Below are 21,730 nucleotides of genomic sequence, written 5' to 3'. Positions count from 1 at the left end.
AGGGGCTCATTCACATTTTAAGGAAAGACATCATTGTTGTTTACTGAGTTGTCATTTTATACAAGATTTTATTAAACGAGTTCATAAAATTTGTTAGTAAGCGAGCCTCTGGCGATCGGCTTTTAATCTGCAGAAGTTCATTTGAACTGAGTAATTAGACGATTACGTGCCCCGGGTAGCGAAACGTTCAATACCATGTAAGTATATTTTACAGTACAAAGTGCATATTTATATGAAAACATATTTTTCAATATTTTGTCACATTTTCGGTATTATAATTTTTAGTTCGGAATTATAAGATTTTTTTTGATTTTTTTTTTAAAAATGATTGAGTTTGAAAATCCGGTGCCAGTGTCTTATATCACCGGTTTCCAGACATTATCTAAACAAATGGTTTAATCCAAAACAAACAGATTTTGATTTGACTCAACTTGAATTGACTTGTCTTCGGAACCACATACATTATATTAACACAAACACGGTAAATGAACAGGTAATTCAAAAAATGAATTAGTATATGATTCAATGTGATCTAATAAGGTGAGGGTGAACAGAAACAGCGTTAAACCTACACATTTAACAGAGTTCCATTTAAACAGAATGCATCTATAACAGACACATTTCTTGTCTGTTTATACCTCATTGGTCTATGAACCTTCTGGTTTATTACATTTATAAAAATAAAACTTGAAACTTGAAACTCTGTTTTGGCGTTCATTGAATTTTACGAACTTAATCACATACGGATGCTTACTGTATAATAATATCGTTTAACACATTTTTTCGTATAAGATTCAAGATATAAACAAATACATATTAAATGGAATTCATCTTCAATATTTTTTGGATAACAACTTTAACAGTACCTTTCTTTATGTTGAATACAACTAAGAATACATCTACCGGTTTGATTTCGTCAAGGGCGATCTGAACTTTAAGTTACCCAAATAATTTATAACCGTAAACTTTTCTATAAGATATCTAAGTAATACTCATAATTAAAATATCGCTTGAATTATTCATACAAAATCAATAACAGGACATGTAAAATTACCTTCAATTTGGACCAATTAGTATTGATATTGACTGAAGTTTGTTTAGGAAATTAGTTGGGTGCCATCGCAGTAATTATAAGCGCAAATCAATCCCCAATAACTCGAAACCTTTCAATACAACAACGCAAGTAGCTAGCAAACATCATTAAAAGAGGACGGCAGAACCAGGCCATAAAAATAAAGCAATGATATCATACAGCACGTTCTGTTCTAATGGAATACAGTGAACATAGTTGCAACTTACTCATCATGAAAAAGGATAATTATTTTTGTACAAATAAAACTAACATTTGAATATAACTATAAATACATTTTCCTTTTTAAAGCTGTGACATAATCAGAATGTGGACTATGGAATTTTAATGCCTCTTTTTACGATAACCTATAATAATTAGCTGTAATATATCGAAATATATAACATATTTTGAGAGAGCTGAATAACCTGCCGCCGTCGATAATTACTTATTTTATTTGACAAAATCATTATCTGAATCCAAATGAGTCTCCTCTGACTAGTGAAACTCTTCATATAAACAGGGTGAGGTATCGCGTGACTTCAAAGGGGGTTATATAGAGTTGTATTTTAAGAAGGATTGACGGCCTAGTCAATTGTGAAACTATACGGCAATATGAGTTTGAAAACTGTTTATGTATATTCGGAAGAAGAACAAAAAACGAGAATATTGTAAAGAAAGTATTAGTTTCATACGCTACTGAAGACTAAAGGTATCTGTTACCTTTTTTAACCGTATTGATAATTAGACCTCTCAAATGACCGAGATCAGACAATTCCACTATTCATTAATCAGTTGTTTCAAATTTGCCTTGCAGGACAGACTGTTAAAATGAAGACTTTTACACCCTTCTGTGTTTTACTGACCATTATAGTGTTGGAATGCCTATTTCCAAACGCTCACGGTAAAAACTACACTGATGCAATGAGTCTCCGCTCGACTTTACTACAAAATTACCACAAGGATATCGTGCCTTTGGCGAACCTGTCTTCAACCATGAAAGTGAACGTTACTTTGTATCTTTACTCGTTGTTGGAAATTGATAGCGTAAAAGGATCAGTGACGATGCCGTTGATGACAATGTGCACGTGGATGGACGAACAACTAACATGGACGCCGTCAGATCATGGAGGTATTGAGGAGATTGCGTTCTACCAGAACGAAGTTTGGAAACCTCCGTTGAGCCTTGGTACTCCAATCGAATTTGTTATCATGCAAAACGACATGATGCATGTGATTGTGATGCATAACGGAATGGCCATGATGTCCCCTGGAAATATCATTGAGAGCGCCTGCACTTTCAACATGAAGTTCTGGCCCTTTGATAAACAGGTGTGTGATGTGAGTTTCTGGGCCTACGATGTTATAGACAACCAAGTGGAACTAAATATTCCTGACGACGGTTTTGTCAGCCTTGTGACCAAAAACGCTGAGTGGATATTAGAATCTACGAGGTTCTTCAAACGGCAGTCTGGAATGATGAATGAAATTGTTTTTCGGCTGTATCTAAAACGCCAGTCAGGGTTTTATGTTTTGACCATTCTGCTACCAATAATTGGCTTGTCAATTCTTGGAACAATGGCTTTCCTTCTTCCCGTCGACTCCGGAGAGAGGGTCGGGTTTTCAGTAACAGTTATGCTATCACTGTCAGTGTTTCTTACAGTTATTGCAGAAGAAATGCCCAAAACATCGGATCCTATTTCCATAGCCGCAGTGCTTATTGTTTTTCAGACGGTCTGTGGGTTATCTGAGACTATGATCGCTATTCTCACCGTGTTTGTATATCAAAAAGATGAAAAAGAAAAAATGCCTAGCTGGGGTAAAGCGTTTATAAGGGCAAGGAAATGCTTTAATAACAAAGTAGAAGATGAGGTCCATAACGATAATGTTGAGGCAATGAATGAGTCTACATCCGGGAACCTCAAACAAAGAAATCAATTACTGGATTCAAACAAAGGTATCACTGAAGAAAGGAAAGCTGACAGAGCAAATGACATTGATAACGACCAAGATAAAGATGGAAATGAAACTTCTGAATGGGTACTCCTGTCTGATGCTATTGACAAAGTTTCATTTATGTTTTTCTTTGGTATTTGTGTCCTAGTAACACTTGTCCTGATGGTCTACATGATTGCTGGGTCAGAGTATGTAGAATATTGAATATAGCGTTTATAAGTATTTTAAGGTCTAGAAATACATAATACGTTGGTGTTAAATGGAAACAATATTATAAAAAGTGTTCTATAATTTAAATGTGTTACTATGGTAAAAGTCATTCAAAAGCATATCACATTTGCCAAATTTAATTGAAAGCATATCTGTCCACCTTTTATATTGGCAGTTGAAGAAATAGAAAACGTAAAACCAACACTGGTGAATACACGTGTTAATAATCTGATCCGTATTAATTCAAATCCTAAATAATAAAGCATTGTTTTAAAAGTTTAATTTTCCGTACGTATGTTACATTCTACAAAGAGATTCGAACAATTAGTGAACTGCCTCGACCAAATAATCTACTTTAATCTCTCGCAGTGGCCCATTAAGAGTAGTGAATGCGTACTTATAACCTTTCAAGGGCCACGCTTAAGTCTAAATTATTTTTTTTGAATAGGGTTACATCCTTTTCAAAAATAGGTAGGGTAGGTAGGCTTTTTTTTATTAGGCTTGATATAAAAATGTCATTTTCATCATTGGAGAATGCCATTAATGGTGTTAAAGTTCAAGCATTTAAGGTTTTCAACTACAAAGTGAAAAGCAATTAAAAAAAATAAAATAAGTAGGGTCGGGTTATCCAAACCATTTTTTTTTTGGCCTTATTCAAAATCAATACATGCACATGCATAACAAACATATATTTAGTGATAAACATTTAACTACTTAAATAATGTATTTTTGGAAACTAGTAAACACTGATATTAAACAAGATTGTAACCGTGTATTTAATAGCTGAATACGCAAAAATATTTATTGGCGAATGCAAAAATACTTACTTGTCTCCGATGTACTGTAGCATTCACGTGTTTTCTGCACCTTTCTTTCAAATTAAACTCGGTATCCTTCATCTAGGTTTCAACATTTTTCATCTTTTTTAGTTTATTAAAACAATTCTATTAATTGTGGAAAAAACTATTTGGGAGTAAGAGTGTAAAATTTTATATTAATATGTTAGTAGGTATCAGTTTCACAGACTGTCAATACTATTCGTTGTCGACAATCAGGACGCTAATAGTCAAACAGCGGACCGCTAGCTGCACAAAGAGTTTAAACTTATTATTTTTTTTAATTAAATGCAAGACATTTTTCTTTCTTTATATCATCTAAAATCCCTGTCCAATGCACATATTCAAGTTTGCATGTGAAACTGAATACTTTCTTAGATTGCAGGAAGCCGGACATTTTGAAAGAATCTAGATTACAACAGAAGTCTCGATTTTACTGAAATTGTTCATTGGCAATAATGGTTGTTGCAACGCCGTCAGCGATTTTTCATTTGTTTCGAGTATCCCGGATTTATTATAGATGTCCAGTCAGGAAAGAAAAATCAAAACCGAATCGGTAACGAGACTTGATCGATACCCTTTCTTGAATTCCTTAAAGCGGCACTCTTACAGATGAAACGTTTTGACAACTTTTTTATTTTTTGTTTTGGAAAGAACCAATTTTTGCAATAACGCATTGAAACCAGTTATATAAGACTGCTGATGAAAAAATAAGATCGCAGATTTTTATATTTAAGTTCAATAATTGATGTTTTATGCATTTTTCTTAAACCGTTAGTAACGGTTTAAGCCATAAAACATTAACTTTCGAACGGAAATATGAAAATCTGCGATCTGATTTTTTGTCAACTATCTTTTATCATTGGTTTGCAGATATTTACGGAAAAAAGTGCTCTTTCCAAGACAAAAAATAAAAATGTTGTAAAAACGGTAAATCTGTGAGAGTGCAGCTTTAAACCATCCCCGCGGAAAACTGACATAGGAACTCGATTGTTTAACGTTTCATCAAACGGCGCGTGCGACGACATCATGACAGGAAGTGTTTTAGATCGATGTTGACGTCAAATAGTTCCTCTGAATATCACGTTAATGACGACTGGCGCAAGTGAAAAGGTTACGCCCCCTAAGTTACGCCCCTCTAACGTTTAATCCAGGATCCGTCCCCATAATGGACAATCAAGAATATTTAAAGGGAAATAACTACATGTACCTTTATTCCGGGTTTATGTTTATGGCGTGTTTCTGTAGCTTTTCACATAAATACACGAATCCGATGTTTTCGTTGTGAATCACTCACTCACTCAAAAATAATACTCCAATATGCATTTCAGATAATTATATAAGACTTATACAATTACATATAAGGCATTCATTTTTCTAAGTAAGATTGACAAATCAACATATCTCCTCCCCACGTTGCGCTAAGAGAGACATGATCATTTTAAATAGATTTTAATAAAAATAACATGAGGTTGTGAATAGGTATTTTAAAACATTTTTGAATGTTTATTGTGTTCTTTTGACATACTGTGAAATCATTTATATTTGTTGGCATGAAATATCGTGGTTTTCGATTTTTTTTTCATTTTCGTGGGGACTTGAATTCGTGGTTTTTCATTTTCGAAAAAAAAAACTGCGATCGTCTGCATAATCTCCACGCGCTGGGCACATGGTTTCCGTCTTCTACGTCATACGGTTTATGACACTCGCAATAGTGGTACAACATGCCAATTGGTGCATATACCCATGTCAATTAAGGTCATTAAAGAAGATCCACCCTGATCCCAGATATAGATAGGCGAAGCCATTGAATACCAATTGAGACTTTTGCAAACTGTGAAAACACCGAGAAGGTGCGTATATTTGAGTAAACGATCAATGTAATCGATTAAATATTTCATTTAAGACAAAAATCGAGTACTTACATTCAACACGCACATTTTGTAAACCTGGAGATTTTCATGAACAGCACACGTTACAGCACGTGTTTTTGTCATTTCGTTCATAAAAAAACAATGAATTGATTTGGTTTGATATTTGTTAAAGGCAGATATAATATATTAACAAAACAATCATAGTTTGATATACTGTGAGTTCGGTATTTACGCTGTATATCGCTGAATACTGCGACCTCTCTAAAGATTATACTCGAGTATGTACATATTAAACAAGGCAATTGGAAAAGTGAATAAAGGGACTATATTTCGTGGGATCTTGAATTCGTAGATCATCACACCCACGAAAACCACGAACATTAATGATTTCACAGTAGTTGACACGTTTGTCATCCATGGGCCTTGTATATGTATAATGAAAGGAGGTTAGTCATGGCTGTTATAATCTTACATTTGTATATATGTAATGAAGTTGGTTGGGTACTCGCGTAAAGTTTCACTGCAATACAGGACGTTTTTGCTGAGATATTGACTTTCAAGAATGCGGTTACATGCAAAACCTTAACCAGAATTTCTAAATCAAATAATTAAGAGCCATAATATCTAACTTGATTATTTAAAGCTGCACTCTCACAGATTTAGCGTTTTTCCAACTTGTTTATTTTTTGTCTTGGAATTAGCAAATTTTTGCGTAATTATCTGCAAATCAGTGATGAAAGACTGCTGACAAAAAATCAGATCGCAGATTTTCATATTTCCATTCCAAATTTAATGTTTTATGGCTTAAACCGTTACTAACGGATTAAGAAAAATGAATAAAACATCAATTTTGGAGCGGAAATATAAAAAGCTGCGATCCCATCTTTTGTCAATAGTCTTTTATCACTGGTTTGCAGATAATTACGCAAAAATTTGCTCGTTCCAAGACAAAAAATAAAAAAGGTGTCAAAATGTTTATTCTGTGAGAGTGCAGCTTTAAGTAGGTGGGATGTTTGATTACCGTTAAATCAAGTTTAAATGCCATACATCAACTTGTTGTTAAGATCTTAACTTATGTGTGCTTGCGCTTATATGCAAAACCTTAACGATATTTTCTAAGTTAAATAAATAAAAGGCCATAATTTGCCTTGTATGCAAAATAGAGTTATCTAACTTTATCCAGAATAACTAACTGTAATATTTGTATATGTTCATTTTTACAGTTAGTTATTCTGGATAAATTTAGATAACTCTATTTTGCATAAAAAGCAAATTATGGCCCTTTAATTATTATAAAATAAACAAGGGGCATAATTCTGCAATGAACCAGAAAAATAATTCTTGCAAGGTTCACAACTTCACATCACTAGCTATGTATGTTTCAAGTTTCAATCAATGTCTTTTATTGGTGTAGAGTACCAGGACAAAATTAACATTATAAATAAAAGAACAAGGGCAGATAACTTTTTATTGGTGTCGAGTACCAGGACAAAATTAACATTATAAATAAATGAACAATGGCAGATAACTTTTTATTAGTGTAGAGTACTAGGACAAAATTAACATTATAAATAAATGAACAAGGGCAGATAATTTTTTATTGGTGTAGAGTACCAGGACAAAATTAACATTATAAATAAATGAACAAGGGCAGAGAACTTTTTATTGGTGTAGAGTGTCAGGACAAAATTAACATTATAAATAAATGAACAAGGGCAGATAACTTTCCAACAACTTCACAATTTTATATATGTACCAAGTTTCAATCGATTCTTCAAGCAGATTCTGAGTTACTGCCTGGACAAAGTTTACATTATAAAAAAGAGCAAATGGAAAACTGTGCAATAAAGTACAACATAGTTATAATATTCTTGCATTGTTCGAAGCTCCACATTACATTCTATGTATGTTACAAGTCTTAATTAATTCTTTAAAGCAGTTCATTTGTAAGTAACAGGGCAAAGTTTGCATTATAAAAAAATGAGTAAGGGAAGTTAACTCTGCAGTAAAGTGCCAAAGTGTAATGATTTTTGCAAGTTGCACAAATATTTACGTATGGTCCAAGTTACAATCAATTCCTTAAAGTAGTTTCTAAGTAAGTCCCAGGACAAAATCTACATTATATAAAATGGAACAACGGGAGATAACTCTGAAATAAAGTACCACACAGTTATAACTATTGCAAGGTTCACAACTTAACACTGCTATATATCTATGTACCAGGACAAAATCTACATTATATAAAATGGAACAACGGGAGATAACTCTGCAATAAAGTACCACACAGTTATAACTATTGCAAGGTTCACAACTTAACACTGCTATATATCTATGTACCAAGTTTCAATCAAAAAGTTTTTTTTGTTCTGCTCCGGACAAAATTTGGTTGAAGAAAAAAATAAGAAAAATAGTGGCCCTAAATATATTCATATGAAAGTTCTTCATTAACTTTTCCTATACTTACAGTGTGTGCATACCACGTGATAAATTGCGTCATAAATACTACGTCGGAAGGCAATATTTTGATTTGATTTTTTTTTTACTTTAAACAAAGATAACTTCACGATTTCTTCACCATTTAAAATGGAACATAGCGCAGTCTACGCAGCTTTTGGAGCCCAGTGCCTTCGGTCTTTTACCAGAGTTTGATTGAGAGTTTAGTTTCTTAAAACACTTCGAAAAACCTTTTTGCAATGCGGCCGTCTGACGGAGTATTGTCAATACATTATTCTGGAAACAGGTTTGTCAAAGTGTTTGATGAAACTAATGACCTTATCAAATTTCGGTAATGAAACAAATGTGGGCTCTTTAAGCTTTTTAGACTGCCCTTTGTTTCATTTAAAATAGAGTTGTAAAAGAGAAGTTTTATCTTTATTTTAGTCTTCATATTAAGCAAAATGTTGCCTTCCGACGTAGCATATATGACGTAATTTATCACGTGGTATACACACATTGACTTAGTTTGGTCAGAATATGGCAACACAAGCGCGTTCAGACCTGTTTTTAGCAAAAGAGATCCTGACCTTTACCATAAGGGCCCCAAATGCAATCCCATGAGGGGTCTCAGTAAATTCTTCCTATTTACCAAGTTTGATAGATATGTCAGGCCAAACTCAAGACATTCATTTTTAAAGATAGTCTATTCTGGTAATAGGACTAGTCTATTCTTGAGCTAGGTATTCAAGGAACAGTCTTTTATGTTATTAGGACTAGTCTATTACTGACTAAGCATTCTAGGAACAGTCATTCCTGGTACTAGGACTACATGTAGTGTATTCTTGTACTATACATTCTAGGAACAGTCTATTCTAGTACTAAGAAAAGTATTCTCTGGTACTAGGCAAACTAAGACTAATCTATCCTATTACTAGGTGTTCATGACCTGTCAAGTTTTAAACTAAGTGTTATAGGCGTTATTAGGAACTTAGTGTTATAGGCGTTATCGAAAAACTAAGTGTTATAGGCGTTATCAGAAACTAAGTGTTATAGGCGTAATAAGAAAGTGTTATAGGCGTTATTAGAAACTAAGTGTTATAGGCGTTATTAGAAACTAAGTGCTATATGCGTTATTAGAAACGAAGTGTTATAGTCGTTATTAGAAACAAAGTGTTATATGCGTTTTTAGGAACTAAATGTTATAGGCGTTATCAGAAACTAAGTGTTATAGGCGTTATTAGAAACTAAGTGTTATAGGCGTTATTAGAAACTAAGTGTTATAGGCGTTATTAGAAACTAAGTGTTATAGGCGTTATTAGAAACTAAGTGTTATAGGCGTTAATAGAAACGAAGTGTCATAGGTGTTATCAGAAACAAAGTGTTAAAGGCGTTATTAGGAACTAAGTGTTATAGGCGATTTTAGGAACTAAATGTTATAGGCGTTATCACAAACTAAGTGTTATAGGCGTTATTAGAAACTAAGTGTTATAGGCGTTTTTAGGAACTAAGTGTTATATGCGTTATTAGGAACTAGGTGTTATATGCGTTATTAGGAACTAAGTGTTATATGCGTTATTAGGAACTTAGTGTTATAGGCGTTATTAGAAACTATGTGTTAAAGGCGTTATTTGAAATTAAGTGTTATATGCGTTATTAGAAACGAAGTGTTATAGGCGATAATAGAAATTAAGTGTTACAGGCATTATTAGGAACTAAATGTTATAGGACCAGTCTATTCTGGTACAAGGCCTCAGTAGGAAGTTAGTCTTATAGGACCAGTCTATTCGGGTACAAGGCCTCAGTAGGAACTAACTGTTATAGGACCAGTGTATTCTGGTACAAGGCCTCAGTAGGAACTAACTGTTAAAGGACCAGTGTATTCTGGTACAAGGCCTCAGTAGTAATTAACTGTTATAGGACCAGTGTATTCTGGTACAAGGCCTCATTAGTAATTAACTGTTATAGGACCAGTGTATTCTGGTACGAGGCCTCATTATTAGGAACTAAATGTTATAGGACCAGTCTATTCTGGTACAAGGCCTCATTAGTAATTAACTGTTAAAGGAACAGTGTATTCGGGTACAAGGCCTCAGTAGGAATTAACTGTTATAGGACCAGTGCATTCTGGTACAAGGCCTCAGTAGGAATTAACTGTTATAGGACCAGTGCATTCTGGTACAAGGCCTCATTAGTAATTAACTGTTATAGGACCAGTGCATTCTGGTACAAGGCCTCAGTAGGAATTAACTGTTATAGGATCAGTGCATTCTGGTACAAGGCCTCATTAGTAATTAACTGATATAGGACCAGTGCATTCTGGTACAAGGCCTCATTAGTAATTAACTGTTAAAGGAACAGTGTATTCTGGTACAAGGCCTCATTAGGAATTAACTGTTATAGGACCAGTGTATTGTGGTACAAGGCCTCATTAGTAATTAACTGATATAGGACCAGTGCATTCTGGTACAAGGCCTCAGTAGTAATTAACAGATATGGGACCAGTGCATTCTGGTACAAGGTCTCAGTAATAATTAACTGTTATAGGACCAGGGTATTCTGGTACAAGGCCTCAGTAGTAATTAACTGTTATAGGACCAGTGCATTCTGGTACAAGGCCGCATTAGTAATTAACTGATATAGGACCAGTGCATTGTGGTACAAGGCCTCAGTAGTAATTAACTGATATAGGACCAGTGTATTCTGGTACAAGGCCTCTTTAGTAATTAACTGTTAAAGGAACAGTGTATTCTGGTACAAGGCCTCATTAGTAATTAACTTTTATAGGACCAGTGTATTCTGGTACAAGGCCTCATTAGTAATTAACTGTTATAGGACCAGTGTATTCTGGTACAAGGCCTCATTAGTAATTAGCTGATATAGGACCAGAGCATTCTGGTACAAGGCCTCAGTAGTAATTAACTGTTAAAGGACCAGTGCATTCTGGTACAAGGCCTCATTAGTAATTAACTGTTAAAGGACCAGTGTATTCTGGTACAATGCCTCATTAGTAATTAACTGTTAAAGGACCAGTGTATTCTGGTACAATGCCTCATTAGGAATTAACTGTTATAGGACCAGTGTATTCTGGTACAATGCCTCATTAGTAATTAACTGTTATAGGACCAGTGTATTCTGGTACAATGCCTCATTAGTAATTAACTGATATAGGACCAGTGTATTCTGGTACAATGCCTCATTAGTAATTAACTGATATAGGACCAGTGTATTCTGGTACAATGCCTCATTAGGAATTATCTGTTATGGGACTAGTGTATTCTGGTACAATGCCTCATTAGGAATTAACTGTTATAGGACCAGTGCATTCTGGTACAAGGCCTCATTAGTAATTAACTGTTAAAGGACCAGTGCATTCTGGTACAAGGCCTCATTAGTAATTAACTGTTAAAGTACCAGTGTATTCTTGTACAATGCCTCATTAGTAATTAACTGATATAGGAACAGTGTATTCTGGTACAAGGCCTCATTAGTAATTAACTGTTGTTATAGGACCAGTGTATTTTGGTACAATGCCTCATTAGTAATTAACTGTTATAGGACCAGTGCATTCTGGTACAAGGCCTCATTAGTAATTAACTGATATAGGACCAGTGCATTCTGGTACAAGGCCTCATTAGTAATTAACTGTTAAAGGACCAGTGTATTCTTGTACAAGGCCTCATTAGTAATTAACTGATATAGGACCAGTGTATTCTGGTACAAGGCCTCATTAGTAATTAACTGTTAAAGGACCAGTGTATTCTTGTACAATGCCTCATTAGTAATTAACTGATATAGGAACAGTGTATTCTGGTACAAGGCCTCATTAGTAATTAACTGTTAAAGGACCAGTGTATTCTTGTACAATGCCTCATTAGTAATTAACTGTTGTTATAGGACCAGTGTATTCTTGTACAATGCCTCATTAGTAATTAACTGTTATAGGACCAGTGTATTCTGGTACAAGGCCTCATTAATTATTAACTGATATAGGACCAGTGAATTCTGGTACAAGGCCTCAGTAGTAATTAACTGTTATATGACCAGTGCATTGTGGTACAAGGCCTCAGTAGCAATTAACTGATATAGGACCAGTGTATTCTGGTACAAGGCCTCATTAGTAATTAACTGTTAAAGGAACAGTGTATTCTGGTACAAGGCCTCATTAGTAATTAACTGTTAAAGTACCAGTGTATTCTGGTACAATGCCTCATTAGTAATTAACTGTTATAGGACCAGTGTATTCTGGTACAATGCCTCAGTATTAATTAACTGTTATAGGACCAATGTATTTTGGTACAATGTGTTATTAGGTACTTAAGTTTAATGTTATAGAACCAGTCTATTCTGGCACTAGTAGCATTAGGAACTAAATGTTATAGGACCAGTCTATTTTTGGCACTAGGTGTCATTTGGAACTAAATGTTGTACCAGTCTTTAGGAACTAAGTGTTATAGGACAAGCTTTTGTGCTTGTCTCTATAGTTTTCAGTGTTGTTTTGTTTATTCCAACTATAATATTTTACAAAGACAAAACAACACAAAAGCTAAGAACAACTTTTTTATTTCAGATAAAAAATAACTTCTATTCATCAAATAATAGAACTATAACATGGAATAAACATATAACTTGTCCAAATTATAGCCAGATAGTAGTACTGAAATGATTTTTTAAAGGGACTCATTCACAGATGTTGGCATTTTTTTTGTAAATTGTTGAATGCAAATGCCAGATGCTATTACAAACGCTTTCTGGCAAAATAAAGCATCTTCTATCATATTTTTTAATAGTGATTGAAACTAAGAGCATTCCAACTATTGTAGATGTTTCATCATTTTTACAAGCATTTTGTTCAAATTTCACAAAAGAAAAATCTGAATTGATGCCAATAAAATGTGAATGAGTCCTTTTAATTAATTTTTGAGGTTAAAGCTGGTTTTGCCTCTTTTTACTTGATTATTTTTCATAAAATTGAAAGAACATTTCTAGTTGTTTTTTCCCCATTCTCCTAGGTTGAAAATAGCAAAGGAAATAACAGCATGTAAGAAATATAATAAATTTTATGCATACATAGAATATACTCATAATTATTATTAATAATAGATTCAGAAGTTGGCCACAAAGTCAGTAGATTAACAGAATCTGGCTTTATCAATTCGCACAATTAACATATTAAAATTATTGAAATGAAGGGAGATTATTTGAGATTCCCTGATAGAGAAGTAATCTTTGTATTAGACCTTAAAAAAGTCCAAGCTAGAAAGAAATTCAGTTCAATCTACACGTAAATCTGGTTCATTTCCAAGATGAAATAAATCCGATAACTTTTTATAAGGTCTTTATTTGCAGGTTTAAAATGCACGGGTAAAAATGCAATAAGCATCAAAATATTATATAGCAAGTATTGCAGAAAACAAAGGATTAGTACCGGTACTGTAAGTAAATGGCTTCATCAAGTCAGAATTAATATATATGAAAGAAAAAACAATCAAGAAGGGACACCTATTGATGGATGATAATGCATTTATTTTTTTTTAAATTGTAACTTATAAGTTTATGCCTTTGCAGGCATAATATTGTTGAAATTTCAACTGTAAAGCTGAGTTAAGAACAGCACTCTCTTATCACTTTTTAGTGATTTTTGAAGAACTATCTTTATATTAATTATTAAAAAGTACCATCACAATGTCGCTAATAGTTGTAATAGTGCCGTTCCATTTGTACAAAATTTGGAGTTAAGATTTTCAATATATAAAAGACAATGGATTGTCAAGTAAATGATCCTAACAAAGAAACAGTACAGAATAGATTGTTTCTTTCAATGTAAAAAGTTCATATTACTTATTTCATACGCCAATATTTTCCTTTGGAAACATTTCTTTGTTTTGAATTTTATTATCAGCTAAATACTTGTATGACTTCTCAAACACCATAAAGACAGTACAAGGAATTCCCAAGAAGTCACCAAGACCCCATTGACATCTTTTCACCATAAAAAAGCATCTAAATATCAAGAAAACTCATAGTGAAATTAAGGTTCAAAATAACATAGACTAATGCTGCTTTATCGGAGGTCAAGGCGGATGGCAATATCGACTGATAAGCCCTGTCGTATATGGATGCTGATTGGTCAAGCAGTTATTGAACGGCTGCTTTGATTGACAGGCTGCTTTGATCATGTCAATGATTAGATTTCATTGTTTAAATTGTAAGTTTCATTCTTTGCAGAAATGCTCGTAATGAACACATTCCTAGCAAATGTACGGCGAATATTATGGTGAATATTTTGCAATAATAGATAACAACTTCTAGCATATATTTCACAAATGTCATGAATATTTGAGACCAGCTCATTGAAATATGTCAAAAAAATAATATGAAATTCACACAAATATTTAGAAATTATATTAACAATGCTTACAATCTTTCATAGCACAAAAATACAAATAACAACGTTTTCTTTATATAATAAAGTGTATATGAGATATATAAACTTTATCACAATTTTGTTGTATTAATTATTGACAAGTTGTTCAACATGTCTATGTTACATACAGGATACAATATTCAAATAACTTAAAAATAAAAATAATTACATTTTTTCTCCAAAACCTTCTTTTCTAAATTTTATCACGGAAATATTTTTATGAGGTTACAAATTAAGCTAATAAAACAGTTAAGGGTTGGGAACTGACTGGCCATTCTGAGGGGGACTGGGACAAGTTTGGGGGAAGGGGGTTCTGACCATTCCCAAAACTTTTTTTTCCCCAATTTGACAATTTAATTACGGTAATGAAAAAAGAAAACACACTATTATTAAATGGGAAAGTGAAAACAAACTTTATAACATTATTTTTTTCTTTTTTTTTCTAAAAAAACATTCAAGTAAATTTCTAGGTAAAATAAGAATCCCCAATTTTTAAGTCAAAATTATGATTTTTCCCCACTCAGAAAGTCCCCTGCCCCATTAAAAAATGATGAGAAAACAATTGGTACAAATAAATTTGAACGAAGAAGAGCAATCCATTCCCTTGTATCATATTGATTGTCCATACAAACATAATATATATATCATGCAATCAGCATAATCTTCAAAGGGACGTAATCATTCAAATAACATATTCATCAATATATATATGATGCTATTAAAGTAAAAATATATCACGTGTTCAGAATAGCATACTGGACATTTATGAACAGTGAAAATTGTTATTGCATTTTTTTCGATAACTGAAACATATTAATAATACAAACTTACAATTTAGTCATGTAACAATATATCATGTTTTCAGAATAACATATTGGACGGATATTAATAGTAAAAATATTGATTGCAATTATTTTTTTGACAATATCACTGTCAGCGACATTTATATTCACTGCCAACTGACTTAAATCACAGTTTGATAAAATGTTACAAAAAAAGGACAAAGTATACATATTAACCGGATAAAAAATATATGCAATATTAGTAGTAATGCAATATCCCATTAAAGGGACTAGACTCCAGATGGTCCAAAAATCGTAAAATACAGTATTTTCTTAAAACAAGCCTAGAATTGTAATGCCAGCTAGGAGGCCGATAAAACATCACTTAACATGGTCAAAATAATAAACGCAACAATCATGTTGCTGTCTCATCTGTGTTTTCCTGTTTAAAATAACGCATAATGGTTTTCCAGTTTAAATCATATCTGTTTATGAGTTACAGATAATATACGGACGCTATTTTCCAATTAACTGGGATTTACGTGGTCGACAAAACTAGTAAATTTCAAATTGAAAAGTTCCTATAAACTGCGAAAGATGCATGTGTCATAAGCGATGTGATACATCAGTAAGTAAGATTTAATGCATTGTACACAAAATTTCATGTAAGTATTTAACAATTTTCTTTTTTTCCTTGCAATTGTATCATCTGGTGTCTAGCCCCTTTAAAATGAACCATTTGATAATGATTGTCAAACTAAAGATAGCAAAGTAGAAAACTATACAACAGACATAGCTTTACATTTTTGAAAATATGTAAATAATTGTCATTTCAATAGCAGATGTTATTTCAGAACTCACTGTAAAATCATAATTAAGTATACCAATAACAACGTCTTCATGTAATTCAATTTTTAGGGATAAAGATAATGAAGAAGTTAACATATCCAGTGAGAATTCAACCCTTAGATCCCAGAAGAAAAACAACAACACTTAAAACACTGGATAACTTCTTTTTTGCAACAAATGAGTATTAATAAAGAATAATAAAATAATATGATAAATAAAAGTCCAAAAATTCTATAAATAGAGGGTATATATCCCTAAAGTAGGTAACATAATCTTTTCACAATTTCTTTGGAGGGTTTCTGTGACATAAAATGTTTTCCATCTACCAGTCATCCATGGCAGACTTTGACTCAGGCTGAGGTGATGTGGGGGTCACCTCAACATTACGAGTTGAAACTTGAGAAGGCCCCTCATGTCGCGTGACATTGTTGGAATTATAGTTGTAGTCGGCAGGGGGTGGGGCATCATTCTAAAAATAGAACAAGTTTGATAAGTACAAAATAAATAAATTATGATTAATATGACAGAAACAGTCCTAAAATGGGTTGATAGTTAAATAGTTGATCAAGAGTCTGATAGTTAAACCTCAGCAGAATTAGTTTGAGTAATTCAAACCAGAATTAAATCAAAATAGTACTGCAAGACATAGGCTAAGCCTTAAAAAGTATGTTTGTGTAAGTAGCACACAAAAATGTTAATACAATGTTATAGACAAAAAGATTTATAAAATGTTTTTATTATGCTCAACAGGACTAAATACAAAGTGCACAAGGTTATGGTGGTGATCACATCAATGTCTCAAAAGCCATACATTGCAAAAATATAGTAAAGATAATTTCTGTCTTTTATTCTATTTTAATCATGCAATATTGAAAAAGAAAATCTAATATCATTCACAGGAGTCAGCATCCTTGGCAACCCAGCGTATTCATTACCTATATCATATAGGTTATGAATACACTGGGGTGCTGAGAATGAGGAGACAGAAGCAAACTTCTATATACACAATGTATATAGTATATATAAGCTAAGAAAACATAAGCAGTTAGCTTCTGTCCCCAGTGAAACCATTTTACATTGATATACTTTAATTGTTAATCATTTGTAATAATAACAAGCTGATTTGTGAGTTTTTAATGTATTTTCGATGGTGTAAGTCTATTTTTAGACTAATAGAAGTGACATGGTGTGCTAAGCCTATCAAATTTGCTAGAACACCAAAAACAAGTGATTTATTATAAAAAAAACTTTTCCACTGAAAAGAATATATAAAACTAGAGACCTAGAAACATTTCCCTATATTCTATGTAGTAATTATGTTACATTATTACTAAGAATAGTGTTATAAAAATATGGTAGAGATATTTTAAGATGTCCCAGAAACCACACATACCGCAGGCATTGATATAACGCTCTTTTCTCGCCCATACAGATTGACCTCCTGATTCTAAGAAAAAAATGAACAATTTTTTTTTTAACTTCTCAGTGGAGTTATAAGAAAATATCTAATACTTTGTTATGGAATTAATAATTATGGAACTTTGGGTTTACTTGCTATAGCAAAGCCCATGCACATTTGACACAACATTTGGGTAATACTTGAGTAATGTTCTCTATTCATATCCAAAAGATCACATGATTGCGTTGTCAGAGGAGGCACCTAGAAATTGGCTTTATCACATGTCATGGGGTTGCTTTAAGTTCAAGTGTAATACAACTATTACATACTTTTTATATATCCCTTTAAAAAGTGTAATATAACTGTTTTTGATGACTTTTTTGCTGGCTTTAAATTTTATGCCAAAGGTTATACCTTTGAATGGAAATGGAAATTCTTCATTTTTGGTAATGAATATGTAATGTGACAAAAGAATCTTACATTTATTTTCATATTCTCCCTTAATAACTTTTCCTTAAATTGTTTCATAATTGCTTGTATTCAATGACAACTCATGTAACATATGTATTGTACATTGGATCATTACACCAAAATGTTAGTGCAAAAGCAATGTGCTGTTTGGAGAACAACAATTACTTATGGTCACAATGAGTTACATTTGTGCATTAGCGTGCAGAATGTTGTGCCTATTCGTATTCATACCATTGGAAGAGGTAGGGCCTGTAGGTCCTCGTTATCATAAATACTGGCCTACAATTTGTATATTTTACAGCTTTAAAAAATAAATTATATATATTGATATATTTAGTTTTGATTTTTTTATGATAAATATATTGAACTGCTAAATTACTTCAGTTTTTCTGAGATTATCAACAAAGTCAATAGCCAGATTTATTATCTGTATAAACCACAAATACTCAAAAAAACATTCTTTAATTGGATAAAAAAACCCATATACAACCTTGTCTTACATCAGAGCATGGATTTTGAAAAAAATATTAAACCATCAAATCCTAGGACATATTCCCATGAAGCTTAGCAATAAAATGGAAAATTCCCATTGACATATCTTTAAAAATTCCCACAAAGCATGGTCACATATTTGAAAGTTCCCATAAAGAAAAAAAAATCCCATAAACAGTCATTATATTTAAAATTCCCCCAAAGCATAACCATAATATAGGCTTATTGCAACAAAGCATTGCCATATTATATATTTACACAAAAAGTATAATCTACATATTGGAGAATTACCCCCCCCCCCCCCCCAAATTGTAAGTATTGTAAGTCGTTTACACAATAGACTGATAAGCAGTGTACATACAACAAGCACCATACCCAAAAATATCCAAACTGTATATATATATGTATATATATTTAAACAATCATGCATATAACATTGTTATGGTTATCCAAAAAAAAAATTAAGCTTTGTTAAAGTAAACAACATCATAAACAACATCGCTGTTAACTTTTAAATGCAAAATATTTGAAAACATATTTCGCCAATTGTTCAGAACTTCGTTAAAGTTAACAACAAAAGACATCGTTGTGAAATGTTTGATCATGTATTATTAAATAACAACATATACAGCTTTATCATGCTTCTCAAACCTTGTTAGAAATATATTACAGATCACAAGTGTATCTATTAAACTTAAGAAAATTAGAGAAAAATTAAAGAACTATGACATTCAAACAAAGTTGTTAACGTTAACAAAGTTTTCAAAGCGAAAAATCGGTCACATGTGTTTGGAAAACAATTAAAGCTCACAATCAATAGTCATGCGTTAATTAAGCTTTGTTAAGTTATCAATGCATCAAACAACTTAATCTGTTTCCGAAATTCAAACACTCTCTTACCATAACTAAAACTGCAGAATTTAAACAAAGAATAATTATAGATGATCTATTATTTCACAAAATAAGACATTGTACGATGAGAGCTGATAGCCTTTACAATCAAGCTATAGATATTGTGTTCCCCCGGGTATAGCACTATTTTGACATTGAAAACTTGCATCTAAAATGACTTATATAAACCACATGGACATTCAGGAGGCAGGGCTTAAACTTATTCTATTTTTAACTAAACACACTTTTGAAAATCTGGGACTTGTGTAAGTAAGGATGGCTCTAAAATGTGTGGTACGCTCCACTGGCGTTTTTGGAACTTTTTCCTAAGAAACTTGCTTCTGGTGTCTTTTATCAGAGGCCTGGTGAAAAGAATCCTTATTCAGCTGTAATCATATGCTTTTTCAGTGATAAACCTACATATTGTCCATTTACTGCTAAAAGAGCCTTTTTAAGGTATCATAACAGTCTGATAAGTTGTGTACAGTCAATGGATGAGTATACTGGAAACCCCATCACTCGCAGGCATATATTGATGATAATAGCTTGCATGTTTCAATGAGATTTATTTCTATTTCTTGGAGTAAACAACCAAAGCCCATATCTTCACACTGCCACGAGTCAAAATTTCACTTTCGAGATGTTATATCAACGATATCGCACTGAATGAAACAATTTGAATTTAAATTTAACGCTAAAAACTCATTTGAAATGATATTGAAATGATTGGTGACATAACACCATTCCAAAAATGATATCATTTATAGTTTGTCCCAGCTGAATATGCGCTGACATTTGATTTGGATTATAAGCAAAAAGAACCAACCAAGATTTCAAACGATTAATGCTATCAAAATATCATATGACTGTTCAAATAACAGTGTGATATCAGTTATATCGTACTGATAAATTTCTATAAACTACCAAAATGCATATAATAAATTCATGATAAATATTGGTGAATTACTAAAAGGAGCAATCAGCCACTCAGTGATCATTTATAAACTCAAGTTCATATCAAAATAAAATGCTATATCAACCAAATAATTACAATCGTTAATATATGATAAATTTAACTAAAAAAGGAGTAGATGGCCTGGACACTTATTAATCATAATTGAATGCTGTATTAATTTCATTATTAAGTTTGTAAAAAAAATGTTGTGGATGTTCTGTTATTTTCAAAACGTGTAAACTCCTACACAAGTGGCTAATATATTGGCATTTTATTATGAAACGACTTTGAGTAAAGAAAATTACTTCATACTCGATAATCCATATCCTGTGATAAATAAATAACCATTTATTAAGCTTCAACCTATGAAGAATAGAATTAAAATTAAAACAAGTTCAACCAATCCCTAAAACAAGAGAACCACAAGGGGATGCCAATACCGGTCTGTTTTTCTCAGTCAATCAAGGGGAACAAACCAACATCTTTAAACAAGAGTTACTGGCTTTGCAAGGAAATTGCAACACACATGTATACTGAAATTGCAACACACATGTATACTGCCACTGGTAACATGTCTCGAGGGGCTATAATGCCAGAGGGTACCAAGCCACATTAAAATAATAACAGACGATTTTGACACATTCTTGCTTTAACCCCACAGTTCTTTTTTTGATACTTAATTTCTTGTGAAAATGTTTTTTTTAAGCTAATAAAGGCCAAGGTAAAAGTTTTTGCACACTTATGATAACATCAAGGCTTTGACAATACATTTAATTTTTTTTCTTCAAAAACCAGACAAGCTTACGGTGTGCATCTTAATACAAAGTACTTTACATAATAACTCCATATAAAAGAACAAAGAGTTGCATAAATCTTGTGCTAAGCCCTTGTTTAAATGCATGTTGCCCTTTTCCCTCAACAGCAAACTTGAAACTAGATCAAACTTCCATTATGTGCGTTCAACATTTTCCAAACTAAAAGTCATCATGGTAACTTGGCCTAGCATCTCGCTGATATGACTGGAACAATATGAAATTCATTTAAACACAATTTTAACTAATCCATTTTATGATGTTCATGATGTTC

The 21,730-nt window shown here is 32.6% G+C and overlaps 2 protein-coding genes across 4 annotated transcripts in view; one reads left to right on the top strand and one right to left on the bottom strand.

The window, feature by feature from the left end:
- The first annotated feature begins 1,900 nt into the window (after positions 1-1,900).
- Positions 1,901-3,431, top strand: LOC128225163 (acetylcholine receptor subunit alpha-like). Its single transcript, XM_052935211.1, has one exon. It carries the CDS (start codon positions 1,901-1,903, stop codon positions 3,227-3,229), a length of 1,329 nt encoding a protein of 442 aa, XP_052791171.1. The 3' UTR covers positions 3,230-3,431.
- A 9,493-nt stretch (positions 3,432-12,924) lies between these two features.
- LOC128211360 (transmembrane channel-like protein 7) overlaps positions 12,925-21,730 on the bottom strand; it is a 60,232-nt gene continuing 51,426 nt past the window's right edge. Inside the window, exons 18-20 of one of the 3 annotated variants that reach the window (XM_052916087.1) lie at positions 20,957-20,971; positions 18,538-18,585; positions 12,925-16,905 (exon numbers count right to left, since the gene is read on the bottom strand). In XM_052916087.1, coding sequence (XP_052772047.1) covers positions 16,759-16,905; positions 18,538-18,585; positions 20,957-20,971 — 210 coding nt within the window. In that variant the 3' untranslated portion in view covers positions 12,925-16,758. Of the gene's footprint in view, positions 16,906-17,829; positions 17,884-18,537; positions 18,586-20,956; positions 20,972-21,730 lie in introns of all 3 variants that reach the window. The other 2 variants (XM_052916068.1, XM_052916078.1) reach the window with 2 other exon arrangements.

The sequence above is a fragment of the Mya arenaria genome, chromosome 2, assembly GCF_026914265.1.
Source record: "Mya arenaria isolate MELC-2E11 chromosome 2, ASM2691426v1".
Taxonomy (NCBI): domain Eukaryota; kingdom Metazoa; phylum Mollusca; class Bivalvia; order Myida; family Myidae; genus Mya; species Mya arenaria.
The sequence above is the reverse complement of the archived record's forward strand: the minus strand, read 5'-3'. Positions and strand labels throughout refer to the sequence as shown.

Excerpts from the sequence above, each read along its gene's own strand:
- LOC128225163 (XM_052935211.1), top strand. The coding sequence starts at position 1,901 with ATGAAGACTTTTACACCCTTCTGTGTTTTACTGACCATTATAGTGTTG.